The sequence below is a fragment of the Cavia porcellus genome, unplaced genomic scaffold (assembly GCF_034190915.1).
Source record: "Cavia porcellus strain 051 isolate PalLab524CR breed Dunkin Hartley unplaced genomic scaffold, mCavPor4.1 scaffold_4, whole genome shotgun sequence".
NCBI lineage: Eukaryota > Metazoa > Chordata > Mammalia > Rodentia > Caviidae > Cavia > Cavia porcellus.
The window spans coordinates 119,881,859-119,907,292 of NW_026947487.1; the positions used below are offsets into that span (position 1 = coordinate 119,881,859).

The 25,434-nt window shown below is 58.8% G+C and overlaps 1 protein-coding gene across 17 annotated transcripts in view; it reads left to right on the forward strand.

Annotated features, from left to right (window-relative positions):
• Banp (BTG3 associated nuclear protein) overlaps positions 1–24,867 on the forward strand; it is a 69,104-nt gene extending 44,237 nt beyond the window's left edge. For 13 of the 17 annotated variants that reach the window (XM_063247793.1, XM_063247785.1, XM_063247790.1 and 10 more), the window contains 6 exons: positions 2,882–3,049; positions 7,378–7,508; positions 9,051–9,122; positions 9,405–9,521; positions 22,429–22,572; positions 24,296–24,867. In XM_063247793.1, the coding sequence (XP_063103863.1) occupies positions 2,882–3,049; positions 7,378–7,508; positions 9,051–9,122; positions 9,405–9,521; positions 22,429–22,572; positions 24,296–24,367 (704 nt within the window). In that variant the 3' untranslated portion in view covers positions 24,368–24,867. The remainder of the gene's footprint in view (positions 1–2,881; positions 3,050–7,377; positions 7,509–9,050; positions 9,123–9,404; positions 9,522–22,428; positions 22,573–24,295) is intronic. The other 4 variants (XM_023562308.2, XM_023562315.2, XM_013145775.3 and 1 more) reach the window with 3 other exon arrangements.
• The last annotated feature ends 567 nt before the right edge of the window (positions 24,868–25,434 follow it).

The window sequence follows — 25,434 nt, forward strand, 5'->3', positions numbered from 1 at the left end:
AAAACGCTCATTTACCTTTGCTGCGTCTGGTCCGGCTCATCTTAGCACTGATGACTGCCTAATGAAGTCAACACATGCATACACCATAGTGCTGCAGCCTGGCCACACAGAGCGAGACCGGGGCTGCCGGCGTCCCAGACCTCCATCTCTGCTGCACCTGACGCGCGGCGACACCTGTGGCTGTAGTCTCGGAAGCTGCTGGCCTTGTTGGCAAGTCCAGCTCATTGTGGAGGAGGTTTTGGGCTAAGTTCACTCTTCTGTTAGCAGAAATACTATCTCTGTCAGCTTTTTTTTTCTATTTTCTTTTTTTGGTACCAGGAATTGAACTCAAGGGCTGCCGCTGGCTAGGCAAGTGCAGTGTGGTGAGCTCCATCCCCAGCCTGGGGTTTGCTTTCACAGGCTTCCCAAGATCAGGACCGGGAACCTCCTGATCCGAGTTCGGGCAGCTCACTAGTTGTGCCTCCTTGTGTGACAGTAGCACTTGTGGTGCCTTTGAGAAACTTGGAACGTTTCTGTGAGGAATGCCCTCTTTCCCTCAGGGTGGTTCTTGGGATGTTTTTCTTTTCAGACCATGGATTCTGTAAGTCCCTGCTTAGATGATGCTGAAGAACAGGTGCCCTCTGTGAGGCATGGCAGTGACGGCAGACGGGCTGTGCTGGACCTTGGAGGCTCTCTGTGGGGCATGTGGCCTTGGCCGGGGATCTGTGAGGGCTCTGGCACTTGGGGGAAGTCAGGTTCACAGGCGACCTAGCAGGCAGCTGGAGCTGTTCCCCGTGGCTCACCCTCCCCAGGCGTGGACAGTGTCCAGTGGGCAGCAGCGGTTCCCATGAGCATAGGAGGGAGGTGGTGGCTTTGCCCTGGGCACACCTCACAGCCCTCTTAGGACTGCAGGCCGGCAACATAGACGTTTGCTCAACGGGGTCGGGAGGCCGCCTTGCCTTCAAGGGGCTTTCCGTCCGCCAGCTTCCCGTGGTGACCCCACACCGTGCCCTGCTCTAGGACAGCCTTGCTCTGTCCCTGCCCTGTGATCACAAGGCCATCTTTGCCCTGTGTGTCCGTGTCTGTCTCCTGTCCTTATAAGGACACCAGTCCTACTGCAGTGACAGCCCACGAGTATGAGCTCATCTTAATTAATCACATCTGCAGAGACCCTGCATCCCAGGGAGGCCACATTCCAAGGTCCTGGGAAGGCCCTGCATTCTGGGGGAGCACGGCTCAGCCCCAGCACAGGGTGTGGGTTCTAAACTTGGATAATCAGATGCTGTCTCTTATCCAAATCTTCCTTCTGCAGGGTGAATGTTTGGCTTGCACACCATGCTGACATGGGTCTGCCATGGATGGCCATGCATGGCTCCCAGCAGCCACTGAGTGCAGAGCTTGGGGCGGGCTGGTCAGACGGGCCAGTGGCAGCCTGGAGGACGGCCCTCCTCAGTGGGGTGTTGTGTGGGTGGCAGGGGGCTGCAGGGGCTCCGCACACAGTCGAGCGAGGAGGGCACCGGGCTTTCACAGTGGTGAGCCGGAGTGCTGGGGACAGTGCCGGCTCCCCTGAGGCGGGCGCCTCTGGGTGCGTGGGGGCACGAGGCTCCTGCCTGCCTTGTGCTTTTCTGGGCCAGCCGCTATCTAGTCCTCTGTAATTTCAGGCAGTAAATTGTTGGCACTCGGCTTCCTGCTTTCCTTTCGCCTTGAGCTTCAGATTGTGTTAGCCGCGACCGTGTTCTTCATTCCTCGTGACTGATAAGCACCCACGCCGCCCACCGCAGAGGCAGGCTCTGGCCATCTGCCCTCTCTCCACGCTGCTCCGGGCCTCCATGCCAGCTCATTAACGAGAGAGAGGATCTGGCTTTCTGGCCAGACTTCAGTGGCATAGTGGCATCTGGGGAGTGCAGAGGCTGCTGAGGACCAGGACAGATGCCTTCTGGGTCGGCTGTGGAAGCCTGCCAGGGAGGGGGCGGGCATGGCTCCCCCGGACCCTGCCAGCAGCGGGGACTTCGCCTTCAGGTGGCTGAGCACTGCTCTAGGTGGCAGCAGCAGTGGCTTCTGCCTTGCTTCCTGCTTCGCAGAGGCCTTTGCCCTCCCGTCTCCATCACGTGCCAGGCCAGTGTGTGCCCTGCCAGAGCACAGCGTAGTCAGAATGCGTCCTGGTGGCGGGAATGTGCTCGAGGTCTGTGTGCCCACTCCTGCACGGCCCTGGCCTGCCTCGCCAGGGCTGGGTGAGGGAGGGCAGCCAGGAAGCTGCCCTCCCCTTGGCTGGGCACCTTGGAGCCACCACGGGAGGCAGGTTCTTCTCCTAGACCTGCTGCTGCTGCCTTCTCTGGCGTCTACCACGAAAGCAAGCCGAGGCTTGGTTGAAGGTTGCTGGTTAAGGTTCCGGTTCTGTGGTGGCCGTGGTTGGCAGTGGTGTCCTGTACTCCATGCTGACTCCTTCCTTCCTGCTGCCATGGTTTAAAGAGTGGGGTGTGGGCCAGGCTTGCAGGAGTCCAGGGGCTCCTGGACCCTCGGATTCCGTGCTGTGTGAGGGGCCCTGGCTCCTGCGTGTGGTGCCTCATTAGGAGAACAGAGGTGGCGCTTAGGCCCGAGTGTGTCCTGTGTGCTGAGGGCTCCCAGGAGGAGCAGTGCTCTGGGAGGTGTGGCGCCCTGGGGCTGGGCTGCCAGCAGCAGGTGGGGAGGGCCTGGGGACACGAGCAGCAGAGGGCAGCGCATCCTGGTCTGGGAAAGCCAGGTGTCAGTGTCTCACTGTGGGACCCTTGATTTGACTCCCCAGACATTTGCAACATGAGATGTCGTGTGTGCGTGTAGCAGAAAGAAGGTGGGGTGCGGAGTTCGGGGCTCCCAGCATGGCAGGGCTCACCTGACAGCTTTTATTTGGGCCGTGTTCTTTCAGGTCACCTTTTCTATAAATTCGGAATCACGGAATCTGACTGGTATCGGATCAAACAGAGCATCGACTCCAAGTGCCGCACCGCATGGCGGCGGAAGCAGCGGGGGCAGAGTCTGGCGGTGAAGAGCTTCTCACGGAGGACCCCGTCCTCATCCTCCTACAGCACCTCAGGTAGGTGGGGCGGGGCGGAGCGGGTCTGGGGACCCCTGGGCACAGCACACCAGGGCCAGCGGAGGGCTCCCTGGGAGCACAGGGGTGGGCGGGGAGAGGGACTCCTCAGGCCTTCCTCCCCTACCTAGTCAGATCCTGCCATCGGTGGCTTAATAGCACTAGGACTGTTGCCGTTCACGTGGTAGTGGCAGCTGCAGCTGCAGGCTGGGAGCGGTCTGAGTTGTGCCTTTTAGTCTGACTTCTATGCGGTGGACTCAGGCCGGTCCTCAGAGTAACGGAAGCAAATGTCTTGGCCTTTCCGCTCAGGCTGCTGGAGAGACTTTTCCCCAGGGAAATTCTCACTAGGGGTGACTGGGCAGAGTCTCTCTGAGCTCCCCAGGGCTGCTCCCAGGCAGCAGCCCTGGAACTTGCAGCCAAGTAGCGTTGGCTCAGGACCCCACTGGCCTCCGGCCGCTCTCCTGAGTGCCACAGTCTTCGTCAGGGCTCTTTGCTCTGGAAGCTGCATATCAGATCACCTGCAGCTCCCCACTGTCCTTCAGGAAGTAGGTTCTCCTGGTGGTTTTGGCCGTGACCGGATACTCAGCTGAGGCTGTTGCCAAGGTTCTTGAAGATGGAGGTGGCGGCTGTGGGCCACCCAGGCTGCGCCCTGGGCAGTGCTGTCGTGAGTGGGTGGCATGCAGGGAAACAGCTCGGAGCGAGGCATGCACGGTCAGCTGATGAGGAGCTCGAGGTGGGAATTGAGTCCGCAGACAGGTGCGGATGAGGTGTTTTTGGTGAGCCTCCTGTGTGGTGACTGCGGCACGTGCCACATGGGATTTAAGGACAGTGCAGGGCCAGTGTGGACAGCGGTGGGAAGACCACGTGCCACGCCCCCACAACGGCTGCATTTAGGTCACAGGGTTGTAATTCTCATCTTGCGAGTTCTTTATGTCTTCCTGGGGCTTCCGTATCATTTCCAGTAAACACTGGGTTAGGATTTTTTTTTTTGGTGCTGGGGATAGAACTCATGATCTTGCGTTTGCCAAGCAGGCACTTACGCCACTGAGCTAAACCCCTGGCCCAACACTGGGTTAGTTTTAACAATGCTGTTTAAAATTCAGGGGAGTATGTACATCTAAAGTGTAACAATAAAATCCAGTTGAAAAAAATAAAATTCGAAATAGATCTTTGCTTTTAGTTATGACACAGTAGCAGAGACCCGAGAAAATCTGTCTTGTTGGAGAAATCTGGACAGAGTCACAAAGCAGCAGTGTGGACACCGGCCACCAGGCAGCCAGGCCATGGTCCCCAAGCGGAGGAGGTGCTAGGGGCCTGCCCTCAGTCTGACCTCGGGGCGAGGGGAGCCTGCAGCCAGCTGTGTCTTGGCAGAGAGAAGTTGGTCTGCAAGACGCTGAACCCTCGAGCTCCGAGCAGAGCCAGCTGGGGGCGTCAGGGCCGCGCATGCCGCAGCGGGAGGCCAGTGTCCGCACTGCGCTGGGCCGGAGCTGGCCAGCTGGCCAGAGACCTCGATGACAGTCTGGCTTGCATAGAGCAGCAGAAAGCCAGGCCTATTTGTGGGGTAAAGTGTTCCCAGAGGAGAAGCAGAGGTCAAGGACAGCCTCAGAAAGATCACCCCGAGTCACAAGTAGCAGGACTTCTATTAGGAAGACAGCAAAACCTGGACACCAGTGCCGCCCAAGACAAGGACCCGTCTCGTGTCTTCCTCTGCTGGGAGGCCCAGACGGGACTGCTTTCTGCGGAGGTCAGGAAACCAGTGGAGAGAAGGGGAGCACGCTGCTTGTGAAGTTCATCCCTTTGTAAACTTGAGTTGACTTAATTGTCTACTGTTTTAATAGACTGTGTGCTCATCAGGATCAGGGGCAGCAGAACAGGTGTCGGGGTTAAGAGACGAAGAATCTTTCTTATTTTCTGTTTTGCATCTACTCTTGGTTTGACAAAGCTATTCTGGTATTTAAGGCATTTGGGGACAGAAATAACCCAGCAAAATGTAATTAAGGCAGAATTCCGCTGGTTTGGACCGCACTGATCCTGTGTCTACTGGGGTTATCTCATTTACTTTGAATCACCAGCAGACAGAAGTTTGAAAATAAACACTGTAATTGAGATTCTGAGCCAAGACTGGTCTATGCAAGGATGATTCGCTGCTGCCAAGTTGAGTACAAACCATAAAATCACTGGTTTCAAGAGCTGTTTTTTAAAATCAGTGTATGAAACACCTGCTGGGTCCCCTTCTGTGGCACCACCACGTGGACTTTTACTTGTGAGTGTGGAAGGCTGGGTTTTATTGTTGTTGGTCTTGGTTTTTGAGACAGGGTCTCTCCACATAGTCTAAGGTGACCTTGAACTGGAGGCAGTCTTTCTGTCCCAGGTGACAGGCATGCACCACCATGCCCAGCCGGCTTCTGCTGTTTAAATGCAGTCTCAGCTGTCGTGGAGCCCTAGTGGGCATGGACGCCGTGGGTGGTGGTGTGGAGTTGCCGAGGACCAGCCGGGTTTGTGTGTGCAGTTGTGTCTGTGCCCTCGGGTTGGGCTTCACACGGGGGGAGTGCAGTGTGGTGCTCTGTTGGTCCCTTGTCCTTGTCTGGATGTGAGCTCGCTCACTGCTGGTCGCGGGGTCAGCGACTATGAGCAAATACCCAGGGCAAACCTATGCACTAGACCTCAGTATTAGTCGTTATACAGTACAGATCTTAGCTGTAATCCCAGCACTCTGGAGGATGAGGCAGGAGGACCGAGGTTCAACCCCATCCAGGCCGACACATAGGGACTAGTGAGAGCCTATCTCAGCAAATCAAAGGAAGGGTCGCAGATGCAGCTCAGCGCAGCAAAGGCCCTGGGCTTACTCCAACAGAAAGCCTTGTGGATTTAAATTATTAGTCTTCATGTTGCACAGTTGCAGGGAGCTCTTGATTGAATGGTAATTTCAGTGATTTGAATCTCAGGTTTGAGAGTCATTTATATATTTAAAAATCCTATCTTCTGTGGTTTTTTAGAGCCCTCTGTGTGAATATAGTCATTTTAGTTATGTTTTCAACAACTGGAGAAACATCAAAATCGATTGATTTTCATTAACATTGAACAGACATTCTTTAGGGATCTGTGGCCTGTTAAGTACCTTTGCTCATGTACCCTTTTAGTGGAATTTGAAACTGTATGTTCTTCCTTGCACTTTTCAAGTTGACTTTTTTAAAAGTTCAGACCTAAAATTTTCAAGTGTTTGAAATAATGAAAAAGGATGTAATTAATGTAAATATTAATATTTTTAATAGTTAGATTACTTTTTAAAAATATTTTTTAAAAATCCTCCATGGCAGTCTAATGTGTACTGTTAGCGATTATTTTGCAGAAAAGGCTTTTAATAGTTAGGTGTTTGGGGCAGGGGTGTAGCATGGTAATGGAGTGCTCCTGGCCTGTGAAAATCCTGGCATTTAATCACCAGAACTGCCAAGAAACCCAGATAAACAGGTTTTTATTTTTCATTTTTCTCCTTCTGGTCATCTTTGTCACAAAATTTCCTCCCACTACAGTATATTTTTGTGCTACAGTTTTAAAAATTGATCACTCATCATAATCCTGTCACAAAAATACGAGCACTTTAAAAATTCATATTTCTGATTATAGTTAAAATTAACCCAATACAATGGAATCAAAATATACAGTGAATCTTTTAAGTTTTAAAAATCCATTGCAGTGAAAGACACCTTGCCGTTACTCCCTGGCTCTGCACGCTGCTCTCGGCGTCCTGCCGCCTCTGAAGCAGCTCCGGAGTCCTCTTTTGTGAGTGTCTCCACTAGGTGTGATCCAAAAGCCAGCCACAGGAAGGCGGCTCTGGGGCAGTGACACCGAGCCCTTGTGCGCCGTCCCGGGGCCTGGCGCCGAGCAGCTGCTGCTCTGCCTGAGGCTTGTGACCGCGGACCAGGGCGCAGATTCTGGACACTTACACGGCCACAGCGCTGCCTGAGCTCCGGCGGGAGCCGGGCTGTGTTTCCAGGGCCCCGGCAGTGCGCCTCTCCGTGAACTCTAAAATGCCGACATGCATTTTAGATCTCTAGTTTGATCCCCCGTGGGTTTTCCTGCGCAGGGACCCCTGAGGCCTCCATTCATTGGGCCAGAGCTCGGTCACACCGCTGGCACTGCTTCTTTACACCCGCTGGCCCCGGTGTCAGGAAGCCCAGCTCCCCCAACCCTGCCGTGGCGGTCCCCAGCTGTGCTAGGAGCGTGGTCTCGCTGTCGTCTTCTGTGGGACTGAGGTTGAGGGATGCGCGGGGCCTGGGATGGCATGGTTCTGTCTGGGCGCCCTGAGAACTGTCTCACTTCTCTCCCCGCAGAGACCATGATGGGTACCCCGCCGCCCGCGCCCGAGCTGCAGCAGCCGCAGCCGCAAGCCCTGCACTACACCCTGGCCAATGCCCAGCAGGTGCAGATCCACCAGATCGGAGAGGACGGCCAGGTGCAAGTAGTACGTGACTTCTCTGCGCTGGGTTGGGGGTCCCGGGGGGCACTGCCCGGGGGAGCCCCAGTGAGGGCCATGCTGAGCCGCCTTGCAGTGCAAATCGGACGGGCCTTCATGGGTCTCCCGGGCCCATCCCGTCCTACGGGACTGTTGATGTCACCCACTTATGTCTAGTGTGACTGAGGCCAGGTCACTCATGGGTCCCTGCCTCTGCCTGTCCTCTTGTGAAGCAACTGAGAAGCACACGCCTTTTTACCAACAAGAAATGGCCTTTCTTCTGGGACCGAGGAACGAAGCTAGTGTCCCTGGTGCCTTGCGGCTACCCACAGGCACTGAAGAGATGAGGCCTGCCTGGCTGCCACAGGCCCTCGTGCTGGTGTGCTGTGGCCCTGTGTGGGCTCTGCGAGCCCCTGGGCAGGCCTTGGAGGCAGCAGGGAGGGCAGGAGGCCTTCTGGAGACTGAAGGGTGCTGACGGCACCTGGCACCTTAGGCCTCTGAGACCCACACTGGCAGCTGCCCCCTGAGAGCGAGCGGGAAGCCCTGGCCTGGTGTGCATGCAGGAGGACCTCCCTTCTTGGCAGAAGAGCCGGTTTCAAACTCGAGTACCCCAGCCAGGGTGTGTGTGTGCTGTCATGTGACCTGGGAGTGCGGAGCAGAGCACTCTGACACGCAGCCCAGATTATTCTGAGGTCCGTTTTGGCCAGCATAGTTTTAAACATAACAGTGGTGCTTGTTTCATTCAGCTGTGTTAAGGTTTATAGGGTTATTCTCCGGTATCTGTAAACACAAGTGTTTTCACTGCAGGCTTTGGCTCTCTTGGAGCCACATTTTTAGATTTTCACGAGTTGTTTGAGTCATGTGAGTGCTTCTTTGCTGTAAAAATTGCCTGTCCTGTTTGTAGTGCTAACACATATGTGACTCCCTCCCTCCTGGTCACCACCACCCTGCAGCCTTCCTGCGCCCCAGAGAGTTGGCAGAGGGTGGGAGGGCCTGCTGGCGTCTCCATGAGGATTCTAGCTCTCCAAACTGAAAATAGCTTGTTTTGGGGGGCTTCTGCAACTTGAATGCTGGGCTTTGGGACTGAGTTACATTCTCAGCACTTTGGTTTTTGATTTTTTTTTAGGGTCTTGTTAAGTTGCTAGACTGGATTCCAATTTGGAGTCCTCCTGCCTCAGCCTCCCAGGGTACTGGCATATTATATGTATGTGCCAACATACCTGGCTGTTTTTCTTTTGAAGTTGTGATTCTTAAGTTTGTTTCTCCCCTTATGTATGTCAGTATTCTTAAATTCACCTGCATAGTGACATTAAAGATGTGACATGTTTTCCTCAGGACCTATTGTTCCTCTAGGAGTGACGGCCCATGAGGGTGGTGTCCTGAGCATAGAGGTCACCTGAGGACCACAGACCCTGCACAGGTTTCGAAGCTGGTCAGGGTTTGTCCCTTCTCAGATCATGAGCGTGGGGTCAGGAGCAGATGTGGTAGGAAACACCTGTTTCCTGGGTTTGTTTTTCTTCTGATGCTTCTTGGTGTCTTCTCTTGCTGTGGATCCCACAGGGCCATCTCCACATCGCCCAGGTGCCGCAGGGGGAGCAGGTGCAGATCACGCAGGACAGCGAGGTGAGTGACGAGCTCCAGGGAAGCAGGCCGAGAGACCACTGGGCTTGTTGAGTAGTGCTACTGACTTTTGGGCCACTGTGGGCCACAGCTGAGCCTGCAGAGCGTGCTCAGGAAGTGGCCCCGGTGCCAGGGGACAGGAGCTTGGAGTCTCTGTGTAAAGTCAGGTATTTTGTTTTTATAAGAAAAAAAAGCACCTAGAAACTCTTCTTAAAATGTTTCATGGCTTTTACTGCAAGGCATTGGAGTTTTGTAGAATTCGTGGTTTTCTATTTATTCCTGAAGGCAGAGGGAAGTTCTGTGTCTCACCTCATCACGGGCTCATGGCCGGCTCTGATTGTCTCCTCTTCTGGTCATTTGCAGGGTAACCTGCAGATCCATCACGTGGGCCAGGATGGACAGGTAAGTGCTCCCCTGTCCACGAGTCACCTGCTGCGAGGCACCTCGGCACCCGCCCTGCTCCAGCTGCGGGCAGGGCCCTGCCACCCAGGGTGGCCTGGGGCTCCCAGCTCTGGCTGTGTGGGATTTGATGCTCGCTTTTGTCTCACGGCAGAAATGTGCCTTGAGTTTGTCATTCTCCTTTGTGCGTTTACATGGAAGTCGATGCTGGCGTCAGCGCAGGATCTGTGTGTGAGGACGGGGCGGTTCGCTCCTGCTTCCTGCGCACTCACATTTCTTGCCTTGCTTTGAAGAGGAAAAGAGCAGCCCCAACTTGCCCTGTGGGACCCCCAGTGAGGTGCCCACCTCAAGGTCCCCCGAGGCCGCAGCTACCCTGGCACGGGGGGAGCACTCTGACGGAGGAGCTGGGTCTTCTACGTGGCGGGAGGCCCCGGGTGGGCTCCCGTTTCACAGAAACAGCTCTGGAACTTGGCGCAGAGAACCACAGCCCAAAGCACGCCGCCCTCTAGATATCCAGGCCCCTTGGGGGCCGGGCTGTGCGTCTGTGCCCGTGAGTCCTGCGGTGCAGCACATAACACCCTGGGGTTAGGAGCGAAAGCGCCCCCAGGCCCTGGAGGAGGCCGGAGGCCCCGCTGGGTCAGGGACTCCTAGCCCCAAAGCGTCATTAGAAAGACCTGGCTATCAGGCAGCACTGTGAGGGTTGCTGCCACAGCCCACTCACTGCTTCTAGGAAGGAGACAGCCACCAAACTGGGGCACCCACGGCGCGCCTGCTGCAGCCTGGCCTGTTGATGGCAAGTCACGTCTGTCACTGCCTTCCAGCATCTCGCGGTCCACCCGGCGCCCGAGGCCCTGCCTCCTGTGCAGGGGCTTTGTTTCTGAGCCTGGTGACTGGCACTTCTCTGGTGGTGGAATGTTATCGTAGGTGGGACATGCCTGGGCTTTAACGTGGCAGAAGAGTGAAGCCCTTCCCTTGGGACTCCCTCTGTACCCCGCACATTTCCTTGGGCATTTGCCAGCACCTCAGCTTTGTCTTCCATGAGTGCGGGCGTGTGCGTGGGTGAGACTGTCCGTGAGCACGCGGCCCCCCGAGGCCAGGGCCCCGGCTGCGCAGGTTGCAGGGCTGCGGTGGCCGGCAGGGTTGGAGGGACCGTCCCCCGGGGGAGCCAGTCCAGTGGGAGCCCCGCGGCGGCTGCCTATTCCCACTTGCTCCGCGGCAGCTGGGACACACTGCCCGTCCGTGGTGCCACTGTTGTTCTTACGTAGCCTTGCTGCGAAATACACAAAACTGCCCCGGGGTCCCTTTTCATGGCACATAGTAACCTGTGCATAACCCGGTTCTTCCCCTTACAGAGTCTCCTGCGTTTTGTCAGTCGTGTGTGTGTGTGGGGGGGGGGCTTTGGGGTACAGCCAGCCCCTGAGCGGAGGCCAGCAGCCGCCCGGAGGTTCCCAGCAGGGGTTTCATGCCTGGCACCCTCCTTTTTCCAAGCAAACTCTACCTTCTGATTTTAAACAGTGCATGTCTCGTAGGAAGCCGCCTTTCTCTGGTAAATCTGTTTGGCTGGTTGTTCTTGTTTTTGGGGAAATTTTGTTTCCATTTTATCATTTGGCCAGGCCTCATACTTATCAGGTTACTCTGCTCCTAGTGGCTTCGTTTTTCAAACTGACCAGATAGGTGTGCACCAGAGTGAGGTTTCAAAAGGTGCAAACTACCCTGTCATCTTGACATCCTTGCCCGGCCGAGAGCCAAGGCTCATTCCTGGGGGTGAGGGGTCCCTCTCCAGGACTGTGCTCCTGGTCTAGGCTGTCGCCCAGCCTGAGGCAGCCCTGGGTCTTCCTTGGCCTCGTGGAAGCATTAAGTCTGATTTCACCATGCTTTTGGTTTCGGGGCGGGGGAAGCTTTGGAGGAAGATCGTGCACTCCTGGACTGTAAAAGCCCTGGGGACGTTTCCATCTCTGCTTTTCTTGAGGTGTAGACCCATTGGCTTTCCTACCCCAGCTGTGGGTCCAGAGCGGGACACAGCAGGCAGGAGAGGAGGGCTGTGCCGTGACAGGGGTGACTCACTGGGGGCTGGGCCTTGGGCACACAGGGTGAGTCCCGTAAGGTGGCGCCACCTGCGCCGGTCTCTCGGGCAGGTGTGGTCTGACCTGCAGGTGTGCCGTGGGAAGGTTGGGGGCTTCAGCGTGGTGCAAGGGCGGGTGCACCGGATGGTGTGGTAGGCAAGGACTCCCCCCGGGGCCCCTCGGTGTGCTGGCTTTGCAGATGCTCTTGCCCTGAGGCCCTTTCGCTGCGTGGTCATGGCCCTCAGTTCAGCATCGAGAAGGTGGGAGTTTCCTGGAACCCTGACACTGAAATTGAACTACTTGGGCTGGCGTCTGGAAGCCTTGTCTCCTGGGAACCTGGTGGTACGGCTCTGGCATGTCTGGGGGGCCTTTGCAGGAAGGCCCGGCCTGGCCTCCTGCTGCCCCCGTGCGTCCTGTCTTGTGGACCTCCCTGGTCGCTGTTCTAGGAGGAGGCAGTGACCGTGTGTGTAAGGTGCAGCCTAGTTTCGGCCTTGGGCTGGGCAGGGCAGCCCTGGAGTGAGAGGTGCGGGCCTGGGCCTGGGCCTGGGCCTCGAGCCGTCAGCAGTTGCGGCTCGGTTCCAGATGGTTCTTGTTTAAAGCTGACTCTGGAAAATTGGCACCTGGAGCTGATGGAAACTGCTGATTTCTTTGTCCCCTGTGTAACCATGGATACCGTGGGAGTGTTGGTGACTTCTCACACAGACACCCAGGCTCCCGGGGTCCTCTTTGTCTCCACAGCAGGCCAGTGCTCCTCACAGCCTGTGGTGGCGGGCTGGAGGGACCCGGGGCTGGGCGGGTGCGGGCTGCCAGACCCTGGCGCCCGGCTCCTGGCTCTCCTCTCTGAAAAGGAAGCTTCGTTCGGCTGGGGTGCCGGCGGGCTGCACGGTGGGCTGGCGCGTTATTTTTAGGGCTGTCAGTTTGTTGCTCCTGAGTTCCTTACTACTGTGTCTCACAAGTTGTGGCACAGAAGCATACTTGGAGTTGCACAGCTGTTAGCTGGCGAAGGCGCTGTGACTCCTGAGGGCGGGCTCCCTTTCCAGCCTGGCTGAGCTGGCGGGGTGATGCTCTCCCCGAAGGGAAGGGCCTGCCATAGCTGAGACCGAGGTGGCTTTCAAGTGCGCCCCAAGGGCAGCTGCAGGGCAGGGTGGGGACTCTCAGGGCTCCAGTCCAGGGGGGCGCAGACCTTCCATGCTGGGAGGTGGTTGGTGTTGATGGGATTCATCACTTGGAGTAGACTTTCCTAAGGCTTCTGTCCCTCGGTGCTCCCCAAGGTTCCCACAGCCCCACCTTCTCTGGGGACCTTGCTGGGGCTGAATGCTGGGCTGCGGTTCTCTGTGCACCCCGGCTGGAGGCAGGGGCAGGCAAGCAGCCGCTCTGGGACTGGGACCGGACGTCCTGGGAGAGTGGCTGTGGTGTGCCAGGTGGGAGGGATCAGGTGACAGTCATGGCCCCTGAGTGTTAAATAGCAGGACTACTAGGAAGGGGCTGCGTTTCAAGTGTAATACCATTCCTCACAGTTACTTATGCTACTGTGAGTTCAGACTGCCGAGTGAGGGCTGAATTTTTGTGTTTCTGAGTCCTCCCTTGGAAATCACACGTCTGATACAGACTGAGACTCGGGGGTGAAGCTGCTGCTGCTGCAGCTGCTGTGCAGAAGAAGCGCTTATGTTTTTAACTGCTGGCCTTTGTGGAGCTGAGAAGGGTACAGAGGATGCCTGGCACCAGCTGTGGGCGTTTTCACTAGGACAGGCACTGAGCACCATGTGCTCCTCACCTGCAGACCGCTGCAGCTTCAAGCAGCCACCCACTGGTCAGGATGTGACCTCGGCCTCAGCCCACCACCAGCTGTCCTGGGGCATTTAGGGACCGTGGATAGCTGGGAAAGGAAATGCAGCAGGTATAGAGGTCTGATTTTGCAACATTGTGAAGTTGAAAGGTCATGGCCAGGGCCATGGGTGGAGGAAAACCTGTGTCCCTGCCCATCAGCTGGGCATCCTGCTGCCCAGGGTTAGGGCCCCTGGGCCTTCTCTGCAGGCCTGAGCCGCAGGTGCTGGCGACAGAGGGAGCCTGCTGGTTCCTTACTGTGACCTCTGCAGCGCCCTTCCCCAGCAGGTGCTTTGAGGGTGCTGTGGGCCCCTGAGCTGAGCTCCCAAATGTGGGGAAGATGCAGGTGGCCATTCTGGACAGACAGGCGGGCAGCAGGAGACTGGTCAGTGAACAGAGCTGGGGTGGCTTTTCCTTCATGGCCCGGCCGAGCGAGTCTTCATGGGTAGTTCCTCACAGTCCAAGACTAGTTACTTGCATGGCGATACGAGGCTTTTGGGGCTCCTCAGTCACTGCTCTTGCTGTCTCTGTGGTGAACCCTGCCTTGGGCTAGAGCTTGCCCGAGTGACCTAAGGACGGTCACAGCGGAGGCAGAGGCCTGCTTGGGCCCTAGTGCTGCATTAGCCCCGTGCCCCAAGGACCTGCTTCTGGGCAGAAGGGCCCCCCAATTTGGCCAGCCCCCTGGTGCCCCCTAAGCTGAGGACTCTGTGGTGTGGTCTCTGCCTCCCCTCCTTCTGGGGAGGCCCCAGGGCCCAGGGAGCAGGTGTGAGTGGAGTCTGTGGGACGTGTGCACACCCAGCACGCCGAGAGGCACAAGTTTTATCCCAGCCCGGGCAACTTAGCAACTTAATGAAAGCCGATCTCAAACTTAAAAAGGGGCCAGGGGTAGCTCAGCATAAAGGTCCCAGTTCAGTCTCTGGTTCCCAAAAGCAAAGCAAAACAAAGCAGAAACCCTCAGAACCATGAAAGCGTGTCACAGGACAGTGGGGGGCGGCTCTTAGAGGGCTGAGCCGTGTGCTGCCGCGGGCCTGGCTCCCGCACGCCTGGCTCCCGAGACACGCACCGTGGGAGTCTCCTGTCTTGCTGCTCTTTCCTCGTTGTTCCCTGCCTGGAAGCCACGGCCTGCAGCACCCGGAGCCGCTGCTCCACGGCTGACTGGCTGGGCCCCTACCCGCTCCGCCATCTGAAGGGTTAGGGTTTGCTGCCACCGCCGCTTGTCTGCACGGTGCGTGTCTGGGTTACTTTCCTCTCATTGCTGGGAAAAGTTACCCAATGCCTGGAGTGGAGGAAGGAAGGGTTATGTAGCTCACTAATCACAATTGGCTGGCTGGCCCGGCACAGGGGCAACAATTCAAGGCAGCAGCCAGCAAAAGCAGCCAGAGCTGCCGGGCAGAGCGAGCCTCTTCTCTTCTGTGCAGTGTACGCAGGCTCCCCACACGCCGGGCCGGGCAGCTCTCACCAAATCTCTGTGCCCTCCTTGCGCAGGATGGGGGTATTGACAGGGAGGGCTCTCGCTCCCTGCTGAGTCTCTTCTGAGTTAAGCTTCTGAACCCTTCAAGTGGACACAGTGTATCATCTGTAACAGTGGGGATGAGGGGCACGTGTCTCCAGACTGGCACCTTGGCGGTCCTGCCTGCAGGTCTGCTTTGTCTTCTCCCTGGATGCCAGAAGGAGCCCTAGGGGTGCCAGTACGGCATCTGGACAGGAGGAGGAAAGTCCTGAGCTGGCTGGCCCTCTGCTGTCTCCCTGGGCTGGGACAGCTGCAGCCAGCAGCTCCCCAGCTCTAGCGCACAGCTGCTCATGCCTCCCTGAGGCCTCCCGAGTCCGCACACGCATCCCTTCCCTGCAGGAGGCCTCTGCTGCAGTGATCTGTTTGGACTTGCAGGAGGCAGCTGGGGCTCAGAAAGCCTTGAAACAGGTTGCTGGTGTTCTTGTCAGTGGGCTTAGGGCTTTTGGGTGACCTAGTTTGGGTTTTTGGTTTTTGGCATTTGCCATATGACCATACAAAGGAGAGGCTGGCCAGGCTCCTGGCCTGTTGTCTTGGGGTGTTGTGGGGCTGGGGTCTTTCTCACACGCCGCTGTTCCCTGTGAGCTCCCTTGTGGTCCCTGGCTGGGAGAGTCACGCTTAACAGTTTGGAGTCAGAAGTCCATGACAGAAACAAGTAGAGGGCAGCTGGGCTTTGCCCCCGCCGCGTGGCCAGCGGGCTCCCCACCCACGCTCTGGTGCCTGGGGAGGGAGGCTGGCTACATCTGGGTCACTCTTAGTTGCACTCGAGGTTTGGTATCTAGATCCCCGGGAAGGTCCTCGGGCGTCTGCACTCACTTCGGCCGCACTGGTTTTGCCTCATCTCAGCTGGGTATTAAATGGCGCTTCAGAATTGGCAGGAGCGAAACCAGATGTGTGTGCTCCAAAGCACAGTGCCTTTGGGCCCAGGATTCCCTTAGTGGACAGCCAGGCTCCTGCCCTCTGCCATTTTTCTTTTGTCTGAAGAATAGCTGGCTCCGCTTCAGAAGTGGAAAAGAGAAAACCCTGCAGAAGAAGCCGGGAGGCGGCGTGTGCCGCACCAACCTGCGCGTCTGTGGCGTGATGCCCACGCGCGGCCCCTTGGCACGCCTTCAGGTTCAGCCTCGGGCTAGCTGGACACCAGGAGGTGGTGCTCCTGGCCACTGGCTGCGGTCCAGTTAGAGATTTCTGCATTCCGGAGCCTGTGTGGGAAAGCCACAGGCCAGGGCTCTGCTCCACCCTCGGAGCAGGCAGCAGGCATGGTGTCGAGAGGCACGGGAGCTCGCCCTGTGTGCCTCGGCACTGGCCGCACAGACACAGGCATCTTCTTTCCCTCGCTCCTGACCACCTTGCAGTCCTGCTCAGGTCAGCAGCCTGCACTCCAGGAGGCTGCGGAGTGCATTCCGGTGCTCTCAGGCGGGGCACAGGGAAGTGGGCACATGGAAGGCCGCCCTGAAGCTGCTTTCTGCAGCACTTCCGGGCCTGATTTCTGCTCATTAAAGTACATTCCTGGCACCCTGGCACCCTGTGATGGCTGCCAGGGCTGAGTGCAGTTAGAGGAGGTAGAGGTGCTTCTGTGCCTGGAGTACCTGCTCCTGTCTGTGCAGGGGCCTGATGACAGGTGTCACTCCAAATGTGCCCCTTACCCCTTGGGCAGGAGGCCGTGCCCCTGTGGACTGACCCCGGTCCCCTCAGCCTGGCCGGGGTATTGGTCTTCCTGTGTTCGAGGTCTTGCCTGGGTAATGGGACTTGCTGTTTCATTGTAAGAAGCTCACGTGTGGGAAATCTAACAGTGCCCGGGCCCTGCCCTGTGAGCCAGGCCTGCCCAGCCTGGACACTCCGCGCTCACCAGTCTGCTGATGATTTCCGAGCCGACGAGAAGCCGGTGTCTACAGAGGTGGTGCCCGTCCTGGGCTGGCCTGGAGTCAGCACTCAGGTTGAGTCTCAGGCACCAAGACCTCTTCCTGGCAGCGGGCAGAGGTGGTTGCTCACAGGTGCCTCCCCGTGGCAGACACTGACGTGGCCCTGGTCTCACTGCCTCCTCTGTAGGGGACGAGAAGATGTGTGGGGTGGGCTGAGGGGCACCTCCACCAGGGCGGCCTCCGTGTGTCCTGCTGAGGAAGGTCAGGGCCTCCATGTGCTGGACACAAGCAGTGTGTGAGGTTGTACCTATTCTGGTTTCTTCCAGATAAGGGCTATAAATGGAATCTGTTTTCCACTCAGGATAGTAAGTTAGATAAATTTAAGAAAAGTGCAAGAGACTCGGGAATAAGAAAGTCACGACAGCATTGTTCATGGTGGCAGAGCCAAGCTGGCCAGGGGTCATCTGTCAGCAGAGAGGTGAGCTTTAGTGGTGCAGCAGGTGGTGTCAGGTGATAGGCCCAGGGCCTCGGCAGGGGCAGGGGCAGGATGAGCCCAGTAGTGCCCTAGTGTGCACCCGCAGGCCCAGGGGCCATGCGGGACTGGTGCATTCAAGCAGAGGGCAGGTGGGGAGCCGGCACCATCACTATCCAGACCTGCGGGGAAGATGCGGCGCCTCTGGCTGGGCCTTCCGGGCTGCCTTGCCCTGCAAGTGCCCGGTTTACAAGCCTTACGAGGTGTGCAGGTGGCCCCTCCAGAGTCCTCAGGGGCCATTCACCTGGGTGAGGAGGGCCCAGGTCAGAGGGGCAGCAGCAGGGCCACCTGCTAGAGACCTGGCTCACAGAGCCTTAAGTGCTTAAAGGACAGTGCAGGCCACGGGCAGCTCTCCCTGTCCAGCCATGCCACAGTCCCTACAGTCCCTGACTCAGGCCTAGTGGGACCAGAGGCACTGAGGAGAGGTGCAGGAGGGGCTCGGGACCCAGGAAGTGTGTGCGTGCATGCAAATGCCCGTGCCCTTGTGTCTGGGGCTGAGTTTTCCTGTGCGAGCTCTGCTGTGGGCACATTTTCACCTACATGCAGCAGGGCAGGCACACGGGGTGACCAGTCAGGTAGCCGTGTGTGCAGCCGGAGCTTTGCAGCCGTCTCTGGCACTGAGGGTCCAGCCTTTCCCCCTGCAGAGCCTGGCTGTCTCCCTGCCCATGAGGCCCAATCTTTCCTTCACCCCGGGGGGGTGTCCCCTGAAGGTCTGGGGCATGTCGGGAGCACAGAGCACCTCTGCCCACGTGCAGCACGCCAGGCAGTCAGATGAAGGTGGGGCCTGCGGAGTGTGGGTGGCAGCAGGGCGGGGTGGCGGGGGAGGCGGCTGCGTTCTGATGGCTCTGCAGGCAGCAGGAGAGCAGAGGACAGAAGCCACAGCCCCACCTGACCACCAGTCCCAGCAGGCCTGATGGGATGTGTGTGGGCAGGGAGTGAGTGGTGGTCCGTGCCCGCCAAGGGGCCTCGGCCTGGGGGTGGGGCAGGAGCCATTGACCGTGTGGGTGTGCTAGAAGCCTGCAGTTTGGCCCAGATGCCTTGTCACCACACCGCCTGCCCTGCCCCTGGCTGCGTCCACTCGGCCTGAGTCAGGCCTGCCTCTGAGATGATCTGTATCCTGCAGTAGCACTCAGAGCCGCGGGGCCCAGCGACAGCCACACACTCAGAGAGGGCAGGGCAGCTGCGCTCTGCGCAGGAGCTGAGGAGCTGGTGCGTGGGGCAGACTGGGGAGCTTTGAGCTTCTCCGAGAATGGTGGCCTGGTGAGCATCAGAGCTGTGGGGCCGCAGCTGCAGGCCCTCACGGCCATCAGAGGAGGCAGAGCAGTGACCTGGTGTGAGCAGCCCTGCAGCCTGCGGATGCCTTCCCACTGCAGAGGCAGCTATTGTGTCCGCCCTGTGCAGCTCTGCCCCGCCATGACACTGCCTGGGCCACTCCTGAGAGGCAGAGCCTGATGTTCAGCTGACCGTGCTGGGCCCAGCCCGCCCTTCCCACAGCCTCCGTGGCCCCCTTTTCCTTTCCATCCAGGTTGCAGCAGCCTGGTCACAGAGTGCCAGCCAGGGTTAGCCTGTGCCCTTGGCGCCTTGCAGTCCTCACGCAGCTTTAGGAGCTGTGCCGTGCCGAGCGCCTCTCTCCTCCGCACCTTCCCCAGGCTGCCCGGTCTCCAGCCTTTGCCCTGCAGCCCATCTCCCCCACAGGCCCAGCTGAGGGCACAGGGTGGCTCTGGCGCTCCGTCCACTCGGCCCCAGGTGTCCAGCACCTAGTTTGTGAAGCACAGCTGTCCACGAGGACTGCGGGGCCCTCGGCCTGTGGTCAGGCACCCTGCCCTACCCTGTGGGGTGAGAGGATCACTGTAATGGTCTGAGACCTGAGGCACCCAAGTGCGAGGTGACTCAGAGAGAAGCGTCTGAGCGAGCGTGAGTTGAGGCACAGCCCAGGCCTGCTGCTGAGCATGGTGGCGCTGCCTCCTGGCAGTGCCCCGCAGGGCGTGTGTGTGACGCTGCCTGCCACCCTCATGTGTGTGCCCTAGCAGTGCGTAGGGGTTACTAACTGTGTGAGGGGCCTTCTCACTGGCCATTTGTGGCCGGCTTTGATTTCTGGTGGCGTTTGGGTTCTGAGAATAGACAGTGAAAAGACCTTTCTGTGGTCCTCTTGGGAATGTGGGTTTTTAGTCACAGAGGACAGCAGCAGCATAAGGGTTCTTTTTAGTGTGTCTGCCAGCCCAGCCGTGCAACTTGGAAGCGGGAGTGGGGATCTGGGCCTCCCTGGGCCCGAGGAAGCTGGCTGGGCACGGGTCCTCCAAGTCCCATTACTTTCCCTCAGGGTTACCCGCCTCAGTGCCAGCCACTGTGCCCCCTACAGCCCCCCACCCCTTAAGACTCTGTCCCTCCCTGGTTTGCTCAGAACTGCCTGCAGCCACCGTGTACCCAGGAGCCCTTGCCACGCCCTGGGGGCTCATGGAGCCCAGGGTTAGATCCCCAGGGATCCTGCCCCACCTCTGTCCCTGCCCTCCCCTGGCAGGGTCTGCTCGTCCCCTCCCGGGGGGCCCATCCTCCCAGAGCCACCACTCGCAGCAGGGGAGAGTGACAGGCACCCGCGGCTTCTCCCAGAGGCGACTGTGAGGCCTGACTGGCCTGAGAGCCGGCGGCATCTGCTGGGCTGGGCGGAGAGGAGAGGAGAGGAGAGGTTCACTTAGGGATCGCTCCCAGGTCAGGGAGCCCGACAGGGACACGAAGAGCTTCAAAGATGGGAGATAAAATCTGTGAATCACAGAGCTGTCTGGTAACTTCCCTAGTGGGAAGAAAGTGTTTAGGGAGCATTCCTGCCCTCTGAGTAGACGCCAGCAGCGGCAGCACATCTTCAGATAAGGCCTCAGCGTTTCCCCGCCCCTGCCCGCTGCGTCCTGGGCCAGTGGAGATGCGGCGCCCTGCGCGCCGGGCCTTGGTCCTGCCGAGGGCCGCCCGCCGCAGGCCCCGCTTCCGGAGTGGGGCTTCCCCTTCAGAGCTTCGTGTCAGTTTAAACCGAGCTGCGGGGTGCAGCCACAGCTCTGCAGAAGGCAGGAATAATAAAACCATGTCCTGTAAGTCAGAATGGAAGGAGAGCACTAGCAGCTTCCGCAGATGAAAACCATAATTCAGACACCGAGTGGACTTGTTTCCTTCCACTGCTGCCCAGCAAGGGCCGAGCCCCCGTGTCCCCAGCTGGTGTCAGGACGTGCCCCTGCAGACTGGTGGTTGGGAGTCACAAGAGCTCGTGGCTGACGGTGCTGGCCCTGGTGGCACAACTGTGGACGGGCTGCCTGCTGTCTTTGGATTGAGGTGCCCTGTCCATGCTGTTGTTGGCCTCAAGTTGCCCCGAAGCCAGTTGGACAGGTGTGCACCTTTTGCTTGCATAGCACGTGGAGAGGGAGGTCGAGGGCCCGGCCTGCCCCCAGACATGGAGCATGCTGGCCCTCTGTGCCGCCTGCCACCAAATTTATCTTTTCAAATTCACACATTCTGTGGCCAGTGGAGGCTGAAGGCTCGGTTGATGGTAGCCGTGAGACGCAGGCTGGCTGTCAGGGGGTCCCCATTGGCCTGTCTCTTGGCATCCAGCCAGGGGCATGGCCCCAGGTGTCTGCTTCAGAGTTGGCTCCTCCCCAGCCTCCTGGTCCCCTGGGAAGCAGGACTGTGACCCAGCACCCACTGGCCACCCCGAACAGGCCAGTGAGTAACTTCCTGAAAGACCAGAGCGTCGCCTGGGACAGCTCCACCCCAGCTCAGCCACACAGCAGCCACATCCCAGTGAGGGTTTCGGTGGGGACACCACAGCCCAACCACCTAGTCAGGTCTGTCATGGAACCTTCTCTTGATTTCCTTTGACACTTAAAAGTGCGGAAAGGTGTTCGTAGCCGTCCAGGATCCTGTCAGAAGCAGTTTCCCCCGAGTTTGCAGGCCCGGACAAGCAGTTTAGGTCAGGGTACACTTTGTGTGGACGCAAGCTTCTCCGAAGTAGTGCGTGTGCTCCGTGTGATGGGACACACAAATGTTGTTCAGAAGCCAGCTCGCCAGCACAGTGGCTCTGGGTTTTCGAGGCCTGTGCCAGCTGTGGCCTCCACTATAGATGCCTACAGGCTCTGCCCCGGGCCTGCTGCATGTGACTGCCGGGGTCCTCTGAAAAGTCCCCATGGCTCCCGGCAGACAGGCCTGCGACTGGCGGCTCGTCTCAGAGAGAGGCCCAGTCCTGCCTGCCTGGCTGCCCACCCTGTTCTGAGCCCCAGGTGGCCTCAAGGGCAGTGGCCTGGCCCTCGGGTCACTCCCAGCCCATCCAGAGGCCCCACTGTGCACTTTCCAGGGAAGGCAGGACAAAGGGAAGGTTCTGGCAGGGTGGAGACCGTGCCCCCAGCCAGCTGCTGCTCCCCGGTGGTGCCGGTCCTGCTGTCCTTGGCCGAGAGAGCGCTTGCTGGCATCTGCGGCCACGTGAGGTCTGTCTGTCTTGCTCCCAAGCCTGGCCTGAGCTGAGACGCGGACCTTCCCTTGATGCTGTGGCGGCGGCTCACTCCACGGCCCTGCTTATCCTGGGTAGTTGTTTCAGACCAGTGCCCCACCTAGCGTGTGGGTGTTACATGTGGCCGAGTTGCGCTGGCCCCAAAGCAGAGGTCATTCTGACCTGGGTGGTGGGAGGCACAGAGCCCAGAGGCTCGCAGGCCAGATGGACCACGAAAGCGAGGCTTCCATCTGCCCGCCCAAGAGAGGCGCAGAGGGTGCCCACCGGGGCCGAGCCCGCTGACCGAGGCCCGCGGTGCCCCCTCCCTCCCACTGCTGGCCTGCGGTCTGTCTGGCCCGCTGCTTCCTTTCTGGTCCCTTCCTCCCTCCTTCCTTTTTGTGCTCACTCATGGCCTCTCAGCGTCTCGAGCTGTAGCTCAGCAGGACTTGTTGTGCAGTTATGTCCAACGCCAGAAGCTTGCCTCTGGTGTGTGTCCTTCTACAGCCTGTGACCGCTAATTCTGTGAAAGTGGGCGTACCAGAGTGGGCAATGAATACCAACAAGAACGTCTCTCTTACCAGGCCCCTGTGGGCTGCTCGGGAGAGGGCTGTGTCTGGCGGCCCTCGGCCCACGCTGTGCCAACTGCTGGCTTTGTCCCTCTAGGTGCTGCAGGGAGCCCAGCTGATCGCCGTGGCCTCCTCGGACCCTGCTGCAGCTGGTGTGGACGGGTCATCTCTCCAGGGCAGTGACATCCAGGTGCAGTACGTCCAGCTGGCGCCTGTGAGTGAGCACACAGCCACTGCACAGGTGAGTCCCCAGCCACCTGGCAAGGCTGCCTACTGCACCTCTGTGCCCGCAGCTCCCGACTTCCCACTCTGGCTTCCTCCTGGGGGAGGCATCAACACAGAAGCCGGGCGCATGTTTGGGGATTCTGTCCTTGCAAGCTCTGAAAACGTGGAGGTGAGGAGCTGGATCCATGCCTGGCCTCAGGCAGGGACAGGTGTTGACAGGGATGTGTGCCAGCAGTGATGGCAATGCAGGAGGCTAGGACCCCACCCGGGCAGGCCCAGCACCTTCCGTGCACAGCTCCAGCCAGCGGATGGCAGCCTCCTCGGAGCTCCGGGAGCTCAGCCTTCCCGTGTGTCAGGAGCCTGCTCAGCACAGCCCAGCCCGAGCAAGCAGCGCTGGCTTCCCACACACCTCTGGCCTGGCTTCTGAGGTGTGGGGTGCACCCTGGTTCTGGGACACTGGGCGACTGCTGGCCCACATGTGTGGAATGACAGATTCTAGAGTTACGGTGCTTCTGGTTGCTGCAGGGGTGGCTGCCAAGTCCATCCTGGGAGGGCCAGGCGTGGTTACCTGTGCCTTGAGCTGTGTAGGGAAGCCTGCCGGACAGGCTGGGCGCAGCTCTGGCCTTGCTGGAGCATGGCAGCTTCCTGTGGCACAGGAGCCAAATGGGCAAGTGGCCTCTCCACCTTCCAAAGTGCAGCCAGCTTGGGCCATGCCCAGCTCTGCCCGCGGCTTGCCCTGCCCCCTGGCACATTCTAGCTGTGGTTGCGTCTACTCCAAGCCTCTTTGTGGCCCACACTGATCACCTGCATCTCTCAGCCACTGGCCAGGGGTACGGGACGGAAGCCCCAGACTTGCTGCTAAGGCTCCGTGCGGGGTGTGCTCCCAAGCCTGGGGAAGGCAGGAGCCCCTCAGGATGCTGCTGAGGAGGCGGCCTGAGATCCCCAGCTGACCAGGTGCCAGAGTGGGTGGTCCTGGAGCTTGTGAGCCCAGGCTGTGGTGGCTCAGAGCTTGACCTCTCTCCTATCCTGCCAGTACCTCCCTCTATGTGAGGAGGTGGTACGTGGGTGTCCTCGGGCAGACGGAAGTGTGGCTTAGTGTTTGGGGTTGTTGGGCCCAGCCCTCTCTGGGACTTGTGCTTTGGTGGCTCCCTGGCCTCTCCCGCCTCTTCCTGTGTGGACACCGTGGCTGGCTGTGTACAGGACCAGTCACGCTCCTTTCACTGGTCCTTGAAGGACGCTATGACCATGTCTTTCCAGTGTCTGCAAGTCACTGGCCACACCCAGGTCTGCAAGGGCGACAGGCAGGCAGCAGGTCCTGAAGTGCTTATCTATGACCCGGGGCAGTGTTGCAGGGTGGCAGCGTCTGGGTCAGGGTGGGGGTTGAGCACGTGAGGTCAGCCCGTCCTGCGTCCTCCCTGACCCACCCTGGGTGAGGTAAGGGTCGGCAGCACTGAGGGGTAGGATGTAGCCAGCCGAGACTGAGCCCTGGCCAAGCACTGTGGGCGTGTGGGGGGCACTTACTCCTGAGCCCAGAGGTCCTCAGAGCCGCCCACACGCCTCTGTGTGTGTGTGTGTGTGTGTGTGTGTGTGTGTGTGTGTGTGTGTGTGTGTGCGCGGGCACGTGTGTGTGTGCTTGTGCGTACATGTGTGTTCCACTTGGCCGCTTGGAGCAGGCAGTGGCCTGGAGGTGCACTGGGGCTGGTTTCTCCAGAAAGGCCCTCCGGTGTCCGCTCTTGCAGACAGCTGAGACCCTGCAGCCCACCCTGCAGCCCGAGATGCAGCTGGAGCACGGGGCCATCCAGATCCAATGAGGCAGGGTGGCCGCGCCCCAGGACTGTGCCGTGCCAGCGGGCCCAGTTGACAACCTGGTCTCCACGTGCCCAGCTCTCAAAGCCGGCTGGGGGCAGCTGTGCAGATCCTGCTGCCATGCGTCTGAAAGCCGCCTCCACCACCGGGACCGCGTCCCTGCCGCCCCTGCAGGGAGAGCCCTTCGGTCTGAGCCACGCCGACAGCGTCTTCAGGGGAATCGGCGCGGAGCGTATAAAGTACACTCAAATCAAGAACTACAATATTTTGTTTAAACAGCTTTTTTTAATTTGCTATGGTGTTTGTAACAAAAAAGAAAACCGAAAAAAAAACTGGAGTAGCAGAAGCCTTTTGCTGTTGTGCTCTGTTCAGTGTCATGAAAGCAGGTGTTTGCGAGAGAAAGCTGATGATTTTGACGGAAATATTGCTCACCTACTTTTCTAGGGGACACGCCCCGCACACTGTAATTATGCATTTCTAATGAAATAAACTGTATTTATGACCACGACCGCCTCTGTGCTGTTTTGTCTTGAGAGACGTTTTGTCTGGGGTACCCCTGCTCCTGGGCCACAGTGTTCAGGGGTCACTGCTCGGGCCCCTCTGGGGACAGTCACTGCCTCAGGGTTGAGGGGGCACTGGAGCACAAAGCTGGGTTCGTGCGGTCCGGGAGGAGCAGGGCAGGGTTCTCATAGGGGAGTCTGGTCCAGCAGGGCCTCAGCCTCACGGCATCCCACAGCAGGGAGGCGGCTGCATGGCCGGGCGAGAGATGGTTTGAAACACACGGGGCCATCAGCACTGGCCCGCCTCTGCCCACACTGTTTGGCAGTTGCATCTGTGGGGCTTCGTGGATGGCAGAGGTGCTCATCACTTTTTCTGGGGCATTCAGAGTGGCCGCTGGAATCACTGTGCCTCTGCCCTGCCCCACCTATTGGGGTGTTGGCTTAAGAAGGTGAGCGTTCAGTATAGAGATGACCTCGGGGGCCTGCAGCCAGGTGGGAAAAATCAAGAAGCACCACCCTGCCCCTGCCCCCTCGAGCAACCAGCAGAAGGCAGGCGGAGATCAGCCACTGAA